This window comes from Neolamprologus multifasciatus, chromosome 7 (genome assembly GCF_963576455.1).
Source record: "Neolamprologus multifasciatus chromosome 7, fNeoMul1.2, whole genome shotgun sequence".
Lineage (NCBI taxonomy): Eukaryota > Metazoa > Chordata > Actinopteri > Cichliformes > Cichlidae > Neolamprologus > Neolamprologus multifasciatus.
In genome coordinates, this window is record NC_140445.1 from 44947279 (window position 1) to 44962986 (window position 15708).

The 15708-nt window shown below is 39.4% G+C and overlaps 2 protein-coding genes across 2 annotated transcripts; both read left to right on the forward strand.

The window, feature by feature from the left end:
• Positions 1 to 3494: 3494 nt before the first annotated feature.
• On the forward strand, positions 3495 to 10405 carry LOC146515055 (RING finger protein 141). The gene is made up of 6 exons (XM_085168394.1): positions 3495 to 3618; positions 4923 to 5126; positions 5679 to 5787; positions 6720 to 6901; positions 7613 to 7720; positions 7808 to 10405. The coding sequence occupies exons 2-6, from the start codon at positions 4990 to 4992 to the stop codon at positions 7956 to 7958; spliced, it is 687 nt and encodes a 228-aa protein (XP_085024520.1). The 5' UTR covers positions 3495 to 3618; positions 4923 to 4989; the 3' UTR covers positions 7959 to 10405.
• Positions 10406 to 13007: 2602 nt separating this feature from the next.
• Positions 13008 to 15708, forward strand: LOC146515056 (RING finger protein 141-like). Its single transcript, XM_085168395.1, has 4 exons — positions 13008 to 13268; positions 13767 to 13863; positions 14186 to 14340; positions 15318 to 15708. The coding sequence occupies exons 1-4, from the start codon at positions 13132 to 13134 to the stop codon at positions 15412 to 15414; spliced, it is 486 nt and encodes a 161-aa protein (XP_085024521.1). The 5' UTR covers positions 13008 to 13131; the 3' UTR covers positions 15415 to 15708.

The following is a 15708-nucleotide window of genomic DNA, read 5'->3' on the forward strand; positions in this document are numbered from 1 at the left end:
CCAGAAATAAACAGATGGCATGATTACTGATGGAGCCAAACACCAAATGAGTTTTCAGCTCACAAGAACTAAGTTCAATGCTTTTCCTTCATTTTTATTCATCCTGTGCACATCCTAAACCTCATTTTCAGCAGCAATCTTCTGGAACTTTCCCCCTCATGCTTCGGTTCAGGTGTAAGTGTTTTTTCACCTTTTACTTTGTGATGTCTTCCTCTTGAGGCTTACATTATATTCACTTATATCTGTCCCCAGGTAGCTTCCAGTCTAATGTATTGTCCCTTTCATCCTCTCCTCATCACATTCACTACCTCCTCTTGCTTTTTTTTTTAAAATCACCTTCTGCCACCCTGACCTCCTACAATCATGTGCAATCCTAATCACTCTCCCATCAGCGTCCCCCTGCACTTTTATGAGAAAGATGACAGAACCACTATTTTTCAACCTTATACCAGACATCTGATCATTAATATTTCTATTTCTTTAATTACTTGGAAATATTAGGACCTGATAAGTTAAAAAAAATTGTAAGCCCGAATTTATTTGACTGTGCCTGACAATAAAACTTAATTCTGTACGTCAACATGGTTGTCTAGAAATTATAATGTACAGTCATGTGAAACGCTAAGTACACCTTTAATGCTCTGCACTTGATTAACTAATCATCAAGTGTGACAACCTCTGTTAAAACAAAAGCAAATCAGACTGTGCAATGTTCAGAAAAGCTGCAAAAAAACCCAAGAACTACATCTCACTCTATAGGTCTCAGTTAGCATGTAAAATGTTAAAGTTCATGAGAGCAAAATTGGAAAAAGACTGAACAAGTATGGCTTGTTTGGAATCCTTCCCAGAAAGCCTCTTCTCTCTGAAAAGAACATGGCAACATGGCGTAGATCTGCAAAGTTACTAATGTAAACAAACAGATGAGACCAACATTTGGCCATAATGCACAGAACCAAACACAGCATATCAGCACAAACAGCTCACACTGACTGTCAAGCACAGTGTTGTCGGAGTGATTGTTTTGTAGCCACAGAGTCTGGGCACCATGCAGTCAACCATGAATGCCTCTGCGTGCCAAAGTATTCTAAAATCACATGTGAGGCCGTTTGTTTTGCCCAGACTGGGTCATGCAGGACGAGGATGCAGCTCAGGAGAGCAGATCATCTACTTGTGGGAAGGTTGGTGCTTCAAACTCTGGCTGCTCCAGTCTGCATGCCAAAGTATTCTTGGGCAAAACACTGAACCCTAAATTCCTCTGATGCATTTATTGAATTCAATTCAATTCAATTTTATTAATATGGCACCAAATCACAGCAACAGTCGCCTCAAGGAGCTTTATATTGTAAGGTAGACCCTACAATAATACATATAGAGAAAAAAGCCAACAATCAAATGAAATGACTGATTGAGTATGAATGTGCATGAATGTTAGATAGAAAGCACTTAGGTGTAGAAAAAAGTGCTAGTTTGAATGGGTATGAATGGGTGACATGTTGTATAAAGCGCCTTCAGGGCTAAAGTAGAGCAGAAAAGCGCCATATAGAAACCAGTCTGTTTAACAGATACATATACAGCACATCTAAAACAGAATGGCTGAAAAAGAAAAGTCACAGTCCAGACTTAAACCTGATGAAATGTGACATTGAAAGCTTAAGAGAGCTGTGCATATCCAAATACCTGCAAACCTCAATGAACTAAAGCAGTGCGATTGATAAAAGACGTTTTGTATGTCATTCAGTGAACATTATTAGTGGTAATGAGCCCCTCTAGATAAGAGCCAGTAGAGGGCTTATACACCTGCTAGTCAGTCAGAAGGTTTTTATCATCCATTCACATGGAGGACCACTAACAGCAGCACAGGCAGACTCCAGTCCTGCTAAACATTCTCCCGAGACTGTTAATGTGAAAGGGCAACTTGATAAAGCAGATAACTGTTTTGTTTTGAGCATTTTCTTCGCCACCTTTTCACACATTTTCACTAAAAGGATGAGCACACTTTGCCATCATCGCTGACCAAAGTACAATTAATGAGTACAGTGCAGTTTTATTTATATAGCAGTAATTCACCATAACAATCCTCTCAAAGTGTGTTCTATGTTACAGTAAAGATCCTACAGAGAGAACCACAGTGCTCAAGAATCACTACAGTTATTCACAGACTGTATATAGCATGCAGTCTGGGCTCTAGATAAAGAAATATATTCCAGAAAGGATTCACATTATTAGTGCTAAAAGTCATGTGGTACATATGTGTTATTAAACACAAATAAACATGTTTCAATGAATAAACTAAACTATTTTCTTACCTTTATCTCATTGATGAGGACAACATTCACTGTAGATCGCTGGCCATATCTGACTCTGTTTTATCTCTGGATAAAAGCACTAAACAGTCAGATTTATAGTGTTTGAAACAACACAATATAATCCAAACAACTTGGATCTAGAAGAACTTTTAAACTTTAATTTTGGTAAGCTGGCTGCTATTTTGACACCTTTTGTCCAAGACAATACTGATGAAGCACAAGAAGAAAATGTGATGCCCTCATGTGCGGGTCTCAGGAGATTAAGAGCATTGATATCTGGCTGGTGTTATTTGTATGTATGAATCTATGCAATATATTTAAAATGACAGTGCAGAAATAACAGTAACATTAAAAATATATTTGGTGCAACCAAAGTCATCTAATCTAACTGTTAAAACCTTTGTATCAGAAATAACAGACTAGGAAATAAAAAGCACAAGTTTTTTTCATGAATGCTGGATGAAGTTCACTGAAGATGCATAAACAGAATCAGTGGATGATTGATTCTGGTGGCAGCATTCTTATTTTAATGTGTTTTATAAAACACAACTACACAACTTTCCTAGATCTGTATTTTCTTCAGCATAATAAACTGAGGTGGGGAAAAGAAAAACTGTACACCAACAATTTAAAACAAAAACAAAAACAAAAAAACACCCCAAAACAAAACGGATATTAATAATAATTAATAATGTCAGAATTTCTGGTACATATAGCATTCATTCACACAAAGATCTTAATGGATTTTATTTTTTTATTTTTTTTTGGGGGGGGGGGGGGGGGGTTTACTTCACGATAAGATGGTCCTATATTGTTTAATCTCTAAGGAAATGTAGGAAAGTTGGCTTGGTTCCTGTTTTTTGTTTAGTTTTTTTTTAAATTATTAATTATATTTATGTTACTTTATTTATTTATTCATTTATTTATTGTTATTTTGACTTATAAATACTACAGCAGACATTCAGTAAAGTTTTTTAAAAATCCAGATCATTCTTGAACGTATACAAAAAATGATAGGGAACGAATTAATTTATAGACAAAACTTATTATTTATTTTGAATCTTTTCAAAACAAGTTTCAGAAGCGGGTAAATGTTGTGTAGGCCTAATATTTATTTGTTTAATTAATTATTTTTTTGTTTGTTTATCAATAATCTTATTATTATTACCAACGCAAACGACTGACGTAAAGTCGTCACACTCCAACGTCATGAAGCCGCGCCAGTGTTGTGGTACCAAGACAAACAGAAGCTAAAAGCGAGGCTAGTGGTGAAATTTGGATGGTACCTCCTACGTGGACTCTGCACTGTTTGGTAAGAAGCACCTACGTGTCACAGTTGCAGCAGAGGATCATATTTATCCCATTTTTATTCATTTATTTTCTACGTTTCGCTTCTTCTGGTATTGGTTAAGTTTCAAGCAAAGTAATGCAGCTAGTTGTTAGCAGAGTGCTCCTCAGTAATATTACGCTGTTACTACAGTTGTGAAGTTTAAACTGAGGTTTACTGTCTGGAGAGGTCTAAAACTCTGCAGCTATAAGTACTATAAGTACTTTCGAAGAAGGAGCGCTGCTGCTATGCGGTTCTTACGTTGAAGTCTAAAATAACCGCCGACGTTGTTAGCGTCGCTGGATGTTGATGCTAATTTAGCTAATACAGCAGAGCTGCTGCCCCTGCGAGCATTTGGCTGTTTATTTTTTTTATGACTTATAGATTATTGTCAGGTCTACGTGAGGTTTGACACATCGATATGTTCTATGTATGCATGCAGCCACAGAAAGTCTCGAGGTAGTTGGTGGGAGAGGATGAGTTTGTTATTACCTGATAGTCATCTAAGTGTTTTTAATTATCTAGTCGTGTTCCAACTAAATTTGAAAGGGATTACTAGTGTAATAGTAACTTTTTAGACGAGCAAATGCAAAAATAAAAAATCAAAGGCCGGGGCGAACAACTATAACAGTAAAGTACACAAGACAATTCAGTTAAAAACAATACATAAACCATTGTGAAACCATAAGTGATGATGAAAGGAAAAACGCAAAAAACAAACAATATCATGTGAAAGCAATTTGATAAACGTGTTTCTTAGAACGACTAGATGCATAGATTTAAGCCAAAAATGTGGGATGGCCAAGAAAGCCCAGCTGTGAAGCTAAGGCTGCAAACCGGCTCATTTGGGGCCAATATCTCCGTTAGGAAGCAAAGACCCAAACATGCTTTAAAAGTCAGCTCTAAAATGTACAGAGAGCCAGTAGAGAAAAGCAAAGACTTTGGTGATGTGACACTGTCCACTAAGAAGCCGAGCTGTTGCATTCTGAACCAGCTGAATGTGAGAGGGTGACCTTTAATTAATCCCAGAAAGAAAGGTACACTTATTTATCTTGGTCCTATGCCTTTTGCTCCTTTTTGAAATTTTGGTTTGTTAAATTCTGGGTCTTGGTATGCTTCATGTACTTGCCATATTTTCTAATGCTTACGATCATCTGTGCCACAGCATATTTTAATATAGATGAATGCACACTTCATTTTTGTATGTTTTCACTATATTTTGTATGTCTTTCTTTAACTAAAATATTAATCTAAGGCACTAATAATTTAAGGCAATCATTTCCCACCAGGTTTGGAAGAACTGAATGAGGTGCTGCCTTTTGCCTCTGCTCTTGTGTGAGTTCTACTGCTGCCGGGATGGGTCAGCAGATCTCAGGTCAGGCGGTGATGAACCATCTGCCTGAGAAGCTGGTGAAACATGCCGGATTGGTTCGTGACAGCGGCTACCTAAGCTACGAGGAGTTTCTAGCAAGAGTGGCTGAACTTAATGACGTGTAAGTCTGTTAAAGATTATTAGCTTTCCCGTACAACAAATAGCTTTTCTTTAAGACAAACAGTTTTTGTGCAGAATGGATAGGTGGAGAAACTTGACCTATTTCACAAAGTGTTCCTTTGGGCTAGTTTTACATAGACTCTTCAAATTGAGCGCTGGCATCAGTACTTTTATGACATATGGGATTTGTCCTTCCTTATTCCCCCAGTATTAGACACAGTTCTGCCAGTTTACCTTTAGCTTACAAACTCCTAGAGGTAATAGCTGCAAGGCATGATAATGCAACAGAAGGTGGAGTAGAGAAAGGTTTTGTTACAGCAATTCTGGAAAAAAAGATTAATGTGACAACAAAATAAACAACACAGTGCAGTGTTATTGATGAAAATAATCATTGAAAACACCTGAAAAAGAAGGCGCAATGAAAGTAGGCGCAATGAAAATAGTTTTTTTTAACATTCATCATGAATCAAATCTGTGTGCTTTATGGAGGATGGTTGGAATGGTTTATGGAGATAAACATAACCTTTTCCCCTCTCTCCTGCGTCTCTCTCAGTACGGCCAAACTAGCTGCTGGACAGCAGAAGCACCTGCTGTTTGAGGTGCAGCCAGGATCTGATGCTACAGCCTTGTGGAAAGTGGCTGTCAGGGTTGTGTGTACCAAGGTGAGACCAAAGAGCCTTCCCCACATGCCAACAGAGGCATCTGCCCACATATTTATGACAGAGAGGGACAGATGTGAGTGAAACCATACTCCTGTAAATTGTGTTTATATGTGGAAACCGTGTTAAAACCAATTTATTTGGAAATGGACTCCCATCAGAATGATGTTTACTATTTCACAAAAATCAAGCCCTTTCTGGGGATCATAATAATATTACAGGGTAGGTGAGGGTAATAGATCTCTGACAGTTTAACTCATTGTTCCACATCAGTTTTTAACTTTAAACGTAATGTAACACTGCCACTGACCAGGCCAAACAAAATTAGAAAGTTTTTGTTTCTTCATAATTAATATGAAGAAACAAAAAGTTGTGTATGTAGTTGGTTCCATTTGTTTGTGTCTGTCTGTTAGATGTCAACTGTCCGCAGTTTCCAAGATATCATTTTCAAATTTTGTGTGATGGTAGATTCTAATAACAACTTGAGTCATAACATGACATCATAAAAAGGTTGTAGAAGCTAAAAGATGTCAGCCAATTCTGCTCCAATCATATGGTTAAAATAATAAAATGCACAATTATAGTATGTAATGTTTCAAGGTCAAAGTTTAGGATCACATGAATTAGGAAAAACTTTCCATTGGTTCATTTCCAGATTCTAAAGCAGTATAATAATCATTGAGTAGCATAAGCACTTCCTTTCTTTGAACTCTTTAAAACATTATTTTTGAATACATTATAATCACAGCGAACAACAAGATTAATATGCTACACTAGATTTCCATATTAACAATGCTCACATCAGCACAAATGATCTATGAGAACTACTTACATCAGCACGTTGTCATGAAAACATCACAGTTTTAGTATAACCTTTGCCCTTTGGTGGGAGTTGCTCTGTGAGTGCTCTTGTGATTGCTTTTGCTTCCTTCCAGATCAATAAGGAGAACGGCATGGTTGAAGCATCGCGGATCATGAACTTGTATCAGTTCATCCAACTCTATCGTGACATCACCAGCCAGGCAGCCGAAGTGTTGTCTGCAGAGGGTGCCACTAAGGGCCCCTCAACCGAGCTTCCCTCCACTGATTCCTGCCAGGCCAGCATGTGGATGGGCAGGTCAGTTACCAGGAAATGGACAGCTATGATATAAAGTGCACACACAACAATTAGATTTTCATGATGTTTTTTAATAGTGAAGGTGGACAGGGATTATGGGAAAAGAGAGCAGTGGTACAACATGCAGCAGAGGTCTTTGTTCAGTGAATGCACTCACTTGTAATCACTGCCAGATTTTGAAGGAGAGTTTTCCTACAACAGACCTGAAAGAATAATGAATATTGGACTTTTATTTGTCATCTGAGCAGTAATGATGTTTGTGAACATATGCGCTATTAAAAATGTTACACTTGTGCAAATATCAATGCTGTTTCCAGCTTTAGCCTCCAAGTGCCCAAAATGTAGTTTCCCTGCTCAGCACAGGTGTTACTGATGCAATACTACAGAAAATGTTTTTTTAATGCCCCACCATCTGCATGAATTATATATTTTTAAGGTTGTTGTTTGTTTGTTTTTGTTTTTTACAGCTGAGCGATTCCTTATTCTATAAAGTTGAGGGGAGCAGTGACTGATGGGTCATTTTAAGGCTTTTACACATTTTTATAACCCGAGAGATATTTATCCTCAGGCGAATCCTGAGCATAAAAAAGTGTTTCTAAAACACTTCTTATGCTTTTTGTTTTCATTTCTAAAAAATGAAAATAAAGTGTGCCTAGCGCTAAAGAAAATAATGAAATTGTTTTCCCCTCTTCTGTATGCATTTCCATGCAGAGTGAAGCAGCTGACCGATGAAGAGGAGTGTTGCATCTGCATGGATGGAAAATCTGACCTCATCCTGCCCTGTGCACATAGCTTCTGTCAGAAATGCATTGATAAATGGTGAGATAATCAAATAAGCTTGAATTATTCAAATTCATCTATAGCGTTGTAAAACATTAAATTACACACCCTCTTCTGTTTCCGTAGGAGTGGCCAGAGCCGAAATTGCCCAATCTGCCGTCTGCAAGTGACTGCTGCCAACGAATCGTGGGTAATGTCTGATATCCCCACAGAGGATGACATAGCCGGCTACATCCTCAACCTGGCTGATGAGGCGGGCCACCCACACAGGCCTTAACATGCAGAATACTGAGCCAAGTAGATAGCAAAGGGAAATATACCCACTTCAGTAGACTTTACATACTGAAACACAAAACACCACTTTCACTGAGAGGTTTCTTTTTTTTCCCCCCTAAAGAGCAAAACAGAAAAGAGTCCAGCAGGTGTCTTCTCTTTATATTCTTTGTGATAGCTTCTGAAAATCTCCTCTTTTAAGTCCTAAAAATCCCAGGATGCTTTTTGAAACCAGAGTATTGTTGATGATGTACTTTATGGAGTTTTGTGATATGTTGTTTGAAGTGAAAAAATTGTATTTGTATATTACAATAAATTGTAACATTTTAACGGAACCCAGAATAACCAAATGTTGCTTAAAGTACTACTAAGAGGTGGTTGGGGTTAACTAGGCACTTTATAAAACAATTGCTGATAAATGTTGACATTGCCTTCCTTCGATATGAATGAGAGAGACACAGTTGCACTTTCTTGTAAAGTTTGATAAGTATGACTCTCATTCATATAATTTAAATCATCACTTTGATATTTTGGGAAAGTGTCTTGTTTGCTGTCCAGGGAAAGTCAGATGTCTGTAAATGTAGGACAGCAGTTAGATTATCCTCATACAAAGACTGGAAACAAGGAGAAAAGGCCGGCTGTAGCCAGTGTTATTAAATCATCTTTGAATATGTTATATTTAATTATATCTAATTTGTTTAATACGACTGATTCATGGCTAAGTTGCTTCATGAAGTCCCTGCAGGACTGTTTTCAACTTTTGGACACCATCAGGCTCTTTTCATTCTGTTTTTAGTCTCTGTGCTAAATTTGGGAACTGACTCTGGCCTTGCAGTGAACATACAGACCGTAAATTGGTATTGATCAAATCTTAAACCTCTGGCAAAGAGCAAATAAGCATTATTTCCCAAAATGTCCTATTCTTCCTTCATGTGCAAATCCAAGACACCAAACATACTTGTCGTATTTGCCAGGGCATCTGGACAAGCAGTAAAGTGAAAATTTATGTTCCATCTATAAAGCTGTTTGGATGTCTGTGCAATGTATCCCTGCATGTTTGTACCCCACATGACATGGACCATGAGCTGTGTTATGTGAATCTGTGCTAAAATCCTGTTCTGGTGCAGTTCAGGACACAGGACTGAATAGTCCCGGACTTGGCTCGTTGTGGTGTCTTAACTGTTTTAAATCACCTTGCCTGTCACATAAGTTGTTCTCCTCTTTTTACTTTTATGATTTTTTTTTCTAATTATTTTTCTCTCATCTTTATTTACACTATTTTATTATGAATTCTGTAGAAATCTTTTAGTTTGCACTCCCAAAACTGCACTCTGTGCTTCGACGTGACTGTAATTAAAAGCAACTTAATGACTGAGAGAGGGGCAGCTTGTAGGGGAACAGTTAAGTAAATCACTGAAATTGTGTTTTGTTTTTTGGGTCTAACCGATCCCTAGTGGCACTTTCAGTTTAAGTTGACATAGCTGTGACACTCGAAGTTGATTCTTCCGGAAATATTTTTATTAAATGTGAATATGTATGAACCTTATAGATTTCATTTCTGTTTTACTCAAATCCAATTCTTCATTTAAAGTTTTATTAAAGAAATGGCTTATTTAGATCTTTGTTGTGTGAAGTTCAGTGAATTCCTCAGTTTAGCATTTTTTCACATTTATTTTAGCAATTTATTCCATATATGAGTCTATAGTTTTGAAATATCAGTAATATTTCAGTTCTATTCATTTTGTTTATCTATCAGATGACATTTTGACACCTCACTTCTCTGGGTGTTTGTGCATAGTTGATGGAGATGATTATATTTGCCTTCATAAATGTTATTTTGGCGCTTTAATCCTTTCATTCAAGCTGAAATATACACACCCCAGAGATGTGCAGCAGTAAGAGAAGTCTTTTACAAGCTCTTTAGCAAACTGTGTCTGATCTTGGTGCATGACTGCATGGTCCATTCAGAAAAATGTCAAAGAAAGTTTTTAATATTTACATTATAAAGTTTATGTTTTTAGGGCATATTTTTAAACATGCCCTAAAAACATAAACTGCTGTGTAATGTGATGTTGCAACCATAAGATGGTAGCATTATCCTGTATTCCTTCTGGGGTCCTGGCATAGCACAGACATTGTATTTGTTATAGTGAATGAAGGGAAGTGTAATAACAGAACCATTCTTACTGTATTATCCTTAATAAACACATACTCAGCTACATTTTTATACAGCTTATTCTGTTTGGAAACAAGATTTTCTTTGGCAATAAAAGCCTAAGTGATGTAACCTACTGTATCAGACTGGTGTTAAGATGTAAAGGAAAAAATCATAAATGCTTAATCTTATGAGTTTTACATGGCTAACATTGGCATTGTTTTACAGGTTTGAACATGTAAACTCAATGGCGGTGTGGGACATTTCATTTTAAAATAAAAAAAGAGTGAAACCTAGTTGTTCATGTGCTGTTCAATTGCTACCTTATCGTGGTGGAGTGGTTTGTGTGTCCCAGGAGATATGTTGTCCGGGCCCTTGTCCCCCTGGTCAGGCCTCTCACTTGAGGCAGTTAAACAATTCCACACCCAGAGCCTGGCAGAGCACCTCGGGTGGATGAGGTCCGCCCTGAGTTCCTGAAGACTCTGGATGTCGTTGGACTGTCTTGGTTGACATGCCTCTGCAATGTTGCATGGAGATCAGGTACCTTTGGATTGGAAGACCAGGATGGTGGTTCCCATGTTTACCGGACCGCAGGGTGCGTTCCAACTATAGGGGCATCACACTCCTCAGGCTCCCTGGGAAAGTCTATGCCAGGGTGCTGGAAAGGAGAGTTCGTCCGTTAGTCGGATACAGGAGGAACAATGCTGTTTTCGTCCTGGTCGTGCAACATTGGACCAGCTCTTTATCCTCTCAAGGATACTTGAGGGTGCATGTGAGTTTGCCCAACCAGTCTATATGTGTTTTGTGGACCTGGAGAAGGCATTCGACCGTGTCCCTCGGAGTGTCCTGTGGGAGGTGCTTTGGGAGTGCGGTGTCTGGCCCATTGTTACGGGCCATTTGAGCCTTATATAATCGTTACAAGAGCTTGGTCTGCATAGCCGGCAATAACTCGAACTTATTCCCGGTGGGTGAAGCACTCTACCAGAGCTGCCCTTTGTGACTGATTCTGTTCATAATTTTTATATACAGAATTTCTAGGCGTAGCCAAGTGGTGGAAGGCTGTGGTGATGTGGTTCTGCTGGCTTCATCAGGTGATGGCCTCCAGCTTGCACCGGAACGGTTTGCAGCCGAGTGTGAAGCAGTGGGAATGAGGATCGGCACCTTCAAATCGGAGGCCATAGTCCTCAGCCGGAATAGGGTGGAGTACCCACTCTGGGTCAGGAACAAGTTCCTGCCCCAAGTGGAGTAGTTTAAGTATCTCAGGGCCTTGTTCACAAGTGACAGGAGAAGGGAACGGGAGATCGACAGATGGATTGGTGCTGCACCTGCAGTGATGTAGACATTGTACTGGTCCACTGTGGTGAAGAGAGAGCTGAATGTAAAAGCGAAGCTCTCAATTTACCGGTCGATCTACGTCCCTACCCTCACCTGTGGTCATGAGGTGTGGGTAGTGATCGAAAGAACGAGATTGCGGATAGAAGCGGTGGCAATGGGGTTCCTACGAAGGGGGGCTGGCCTCTCCCTTAAAGATAGGGTGAGAAGTTCAGCCATCCAGGAGGGGCTCAGAGTAGAGCCGCTGCTCCTCCACATCGAAAGGAGCCAGTTGAGGTGGTTCGGGCATCTGATAAGGATGCCTTCTGGACGTTTTCCAGGCATGTCCCACCAGGAGGAGGCCCCGGGGCACACCCAGGACATGCTGGAGAGATTATATCTTTCGGCTGGACTGGGAACACCTTGGTATCCCTCCTGATAAGCTGGAGGTGGCCGAGGAGAGGGAGGTCTGGCCTTCTTTGCTTATGCTGCTGCCCCTGCTAGCTGGCCCTGGATAACCCGAAGAAGATGGATGGGGACAAAAAATGGTAAAGGAAACTGGCAACTGCCAGTGCTACACCTCAGCCTCCTATCAGACTACTTTGCCTTGTTCTCAAGTTACTGCATTCACAAGATTCTCTGACTTTGAGGTCAAGGTCACTGAGATTCAAATTCATCGAATATTTTTAGTTGTTGCACCCATGGTATCAATTTGAAGCTCCTACATCACCTTATTCTTAGGTTATCATATTCATAAGATTTTCATAAAACTTTACCTTTGACCTTGACCTTGAGGTCGAAGTCACTGAGATTCTAACTCATCTGATTTTTTGTAGTTACACCTATGGTATCAATTTGAAGCTCCTACGTTGCCTCGTTCTTGAGTTATTGAGAACACCTAACTCACAAACTAAGGTGTCCAAGCTGCTTGCCCACCCGCCCAGCAGAGTGATAACAATACCCCATCATAGCTTTTACGGAGGTAAAGACACAGTGAAGCCAAGGATTATTGAGAATTCAAATTGCAATACCTTTAATACCTACAGCATGTTCCAATTGCTGTAATAAACTATTGCTAACAGTACCGAATGCTCTACTGAGGTCTAGCAGGACAAGCACAGAAATGAGTCCACTGTCAGAGGCCATAAGAAGATCATTTGTAACCTCCACTAACATTGTTTCTGTAAATAATCGGTTAGCTGTTTTACAACCCATCTTTCAAGAATTTTGCATTTTTCATGAGTCAGTTGTGACAGCTAGGATTTGCACCAGGAACTTTATTGCTCTGAGGCAACAGTGCTAATCACTTCACCACCACAGTGTAATGATTCAGATATTCCTGTGTCAAGGCACTCTCTGACTTTTGTGTAACCTTTGTTCATTATGTGTGCCATGTGTGATCACTCCTATGCTGTTTTACTATGACTGTTCAAAGACCAGCATGAATCTGTTTTTGCAGTAAGTCACTGCAAGTCACAAATTTTTGGCTTTTTATACGATTTTACTAGTTACAAATATAGCTATTATTAACCTGTGACCATTAAAGTGCTCCAAATAACTGGCTTACCAAATGGCTCAGGTAAATACGTTAGAGGGTTACCTAGGCAACCGGAAACTGCTAGCCCAACCGCCAGCTTCATCCTCCACTTAGAAAAATATTTTTCCTCTGTTGGTTTGCAAGTGTTACTGGTGCTTTTAACACAACACCGGGATGGGTCAGCAGATCTCAGGTCAGGGAGTTATGAACCACCTCCGTCAGAAGCTGGAGAAATGTTTAGAATTGCTTCGTGACAGTCGCTACTTAACTTACGAGGAGTTCCTGGGAAGACTGGCTGAACTTAATGACATGTAAGTGACAGGTCGTTAAAGACAGCTTTAGAGAACAGCAAGTGGCTTTTCTTTAATAAAAAACAGTTTTGTGCAGAATGAACAGGCCGACAAACTTAACCTAGTTCAAAAGTGTACCTTTGGGCTGATTTTACGTAGACTTTTCAATTTGAGAGCTAACGTCAGTGCTTTTATGATATCTGGGATTTAACCTTCCTTATTTTCTAGCATTACATACATTTCTGCTAGTTTACTAGCTAGGTTTTTTAGCTTACAGGCTCCTGGAGGTAATAACTGCAAGGCATGATAGTGCAGCTGAAGGTGAAATAAACACACGAAGTGAACAGCACAGAGCAGTGTTGTTAAGTATTAGTAATGAAAATACATTTTTGAAATTCAGCATGATGAAAAATAAATGTAAAAATTCTGTTATGAATATTGCGGCACTGCTTTGTCATTTGGCTGAATGGTTTATGGAGAGAAACATAACTTCCCCCCTCTCTCATTCTTCTCTGTCAGTACTGCTGAACAGCAGAATGACCTGCTGTTTGAAGTGCAGCCAGGATCTGATGCTACAGCCTTGTGGAAGGTGGCTGTCAGGGTTGTGTGTACCAAGGTGAGACCAAAGAGCCTTCCTCACATGCCAACAGAGGCATCTGTACACACATTTATGACAGAGAGGGACAGATGTGAGTGAAACCATACTCCTGTAAAAGGGGAAAGGTAATTTTAACATCAGCCTACTGCCCCTAGAGAAATACATCCTGTAATAGATTGCTGATAGCAGCTATCAACTGGTAGCTTGGATTAAAAAACCCTGCTGGGCTTGAGAAGCCTGTCATTGGTGGGTTATAGCCAACTATTTTGGCACAGTGTAAGACTGAAACTGCATGCACTACCAGTCATTAAGTCACATGATTGCCTTTTCTTCCTCACAGATCAGTAAGGAGAATGGCATGGTGGAAGCATCGCAGATCATGAACCTGTATCAGTTCATCAAGCTGTATCATGACATCACCAGCCAGAGTCTTCAGGTGCCGTCTGCAAAGAGCCCCTCTACTGAGCTCCTGGCTGACTCCTGCCAGGCCAGCAGGTCAGGCAGTCATGACATAAAGCATACATTTTATAGCACATTCAGCAATTATAAGTACTTTTATGACTTTATTTGATAGTGATAATGAACAGGAAATAGGGGGAAAGAGAGCAGTGGAACAACATACACCAAAGGTCATTGCAGCCAAATCAAAGTGGGACCTCACTACTTGGGCATATTGGTGGTCTAAAAACTCAGCTGTAGGGTTACCATTTTAAAAAGCTATTTAAAAGGTTTCAGCTAAAGCTTTTCTGGAGAATTTAACCACAGGCTGGTCGTTGTTTTGTTTGGAACAAAAAAGGACTCCTTTAAAGACTTTAAAGGTTTTGGTGCCTCAGGACGAGCATGTGTGATCCCCAGCTCCCACAGATTCTGATGCAAATGCATTCAGTCCCTTTGAATACACCCACTTGATCTTATATTTGCCAGCTGAGCAGTAATGATAATGTTGGAACGTACGTGCCATTAAAACCATTACACTTGTGCTAATATCAAATGTTGTGTTTCCGGCCCGAATCTCCAAGCGGCCTAACAATGCAGTTAATGCATTTTTTCCTGCTCACCACAGGTGTCAGTGTTGTAAAACTACAGAAATATTTCTTTAATGCTCCACAGTCTGCATAAATTATATAATTTCTTTGCAGCAGAGTGATTTCTCATCCAAAGGCAAGGCTAGGGGGCTGATTGATGGGTCGTGTTAAAACTTTCGGACATTTTTAGAACACAGAGGGATATTATTTTCTCAATTCCTTGATTGCAAACCCTCAGGATTTATCAGACATATTTCTCGTAAAATAGGCAGAAAAGCTAATTTAAGTTGCCTTCCTCTGTAGATAAATAATAAAACAGTTTATGTTTTCTCTGTATACAAGCAGCAATTGATGAATTGATGATGACAATTTGTTACTGAAAAATCTAAACTTCCTGTTATTCACACACACACAGTAATTATTCCACACCCTCTTCTGTTTCTGTAGGAGTGGCCAGAGCCTAAGCGACCTGGCATGTCATCTGCATGTGACTGCTGACAGCGAATCATGGGTAATATCTGATCTTCAGAGACTACTTCCCTAATCCCTAATGAGGGAGGCCATACATGCTTTAAAATGTCGAATACTTAGCTAAGTACATAGGAAAATTGAGATATACCCACATAAGAAAACCTTTTCCTCCTAAAGAGCAAGATAGAAAAGAATCCAGCAGGTTTCTTCTCTTTATATTCTTTGTGACAGCCTCTGACAATGAAAATCTCCTCTTTTAAGTCCTAAAAATCCCAGGATGCTTTTTGAAACCAGTTTTGTGATATGTTGTTTGAAGTGAAAAATAAATCTGTATTTGTATATTACAATAAATTGTAACATTCAAGGA

Coding starts and splice junctions, on each gene's coding strand:
- LOC146515055 (XM_085168394.1), top strand. CDS start 4,990: ATGGGTCAGCAGATCTCAGGTCAGGCGGTGATGAACCATCTGCCTGAG. Junction 6,902..7,612: donor GCCAGCATGTGGATGGGCAG/GTCAGTTACCAG, acceptor ATTTCCATGCAG/AGTGAAGCAGCTGACCGATG. Junction 7,721..7,807: donor CAGAAATGCATTGATAAATG/GTGAGATAATCA, acceptor CTGTTTCCGTAG/GAGTGGCCAGAGCCGAAATT.
- LOC146515056 (XM_085168395.1), top strand. CDS start 13,132: ATGGGTCAGCAGATCTCAGGTCAGGGAGTTATGAACCACCTCCGTCAG. Junction 13,864..14,185: donor TCAGGGTTGTGTGTACCAAG/GTGAGACCAAAG, acceptor TCTTCCTCACAG/ATCAGTAAGGAGAATGGCAT. Junction 14,341..15,317: donor GACTCCTGCCAGGCCAGCAG/GTCAGGCAGTCA, acceptor CTGTTTCTGTAG/GAGTGGCCAGAGCCTAAGCG.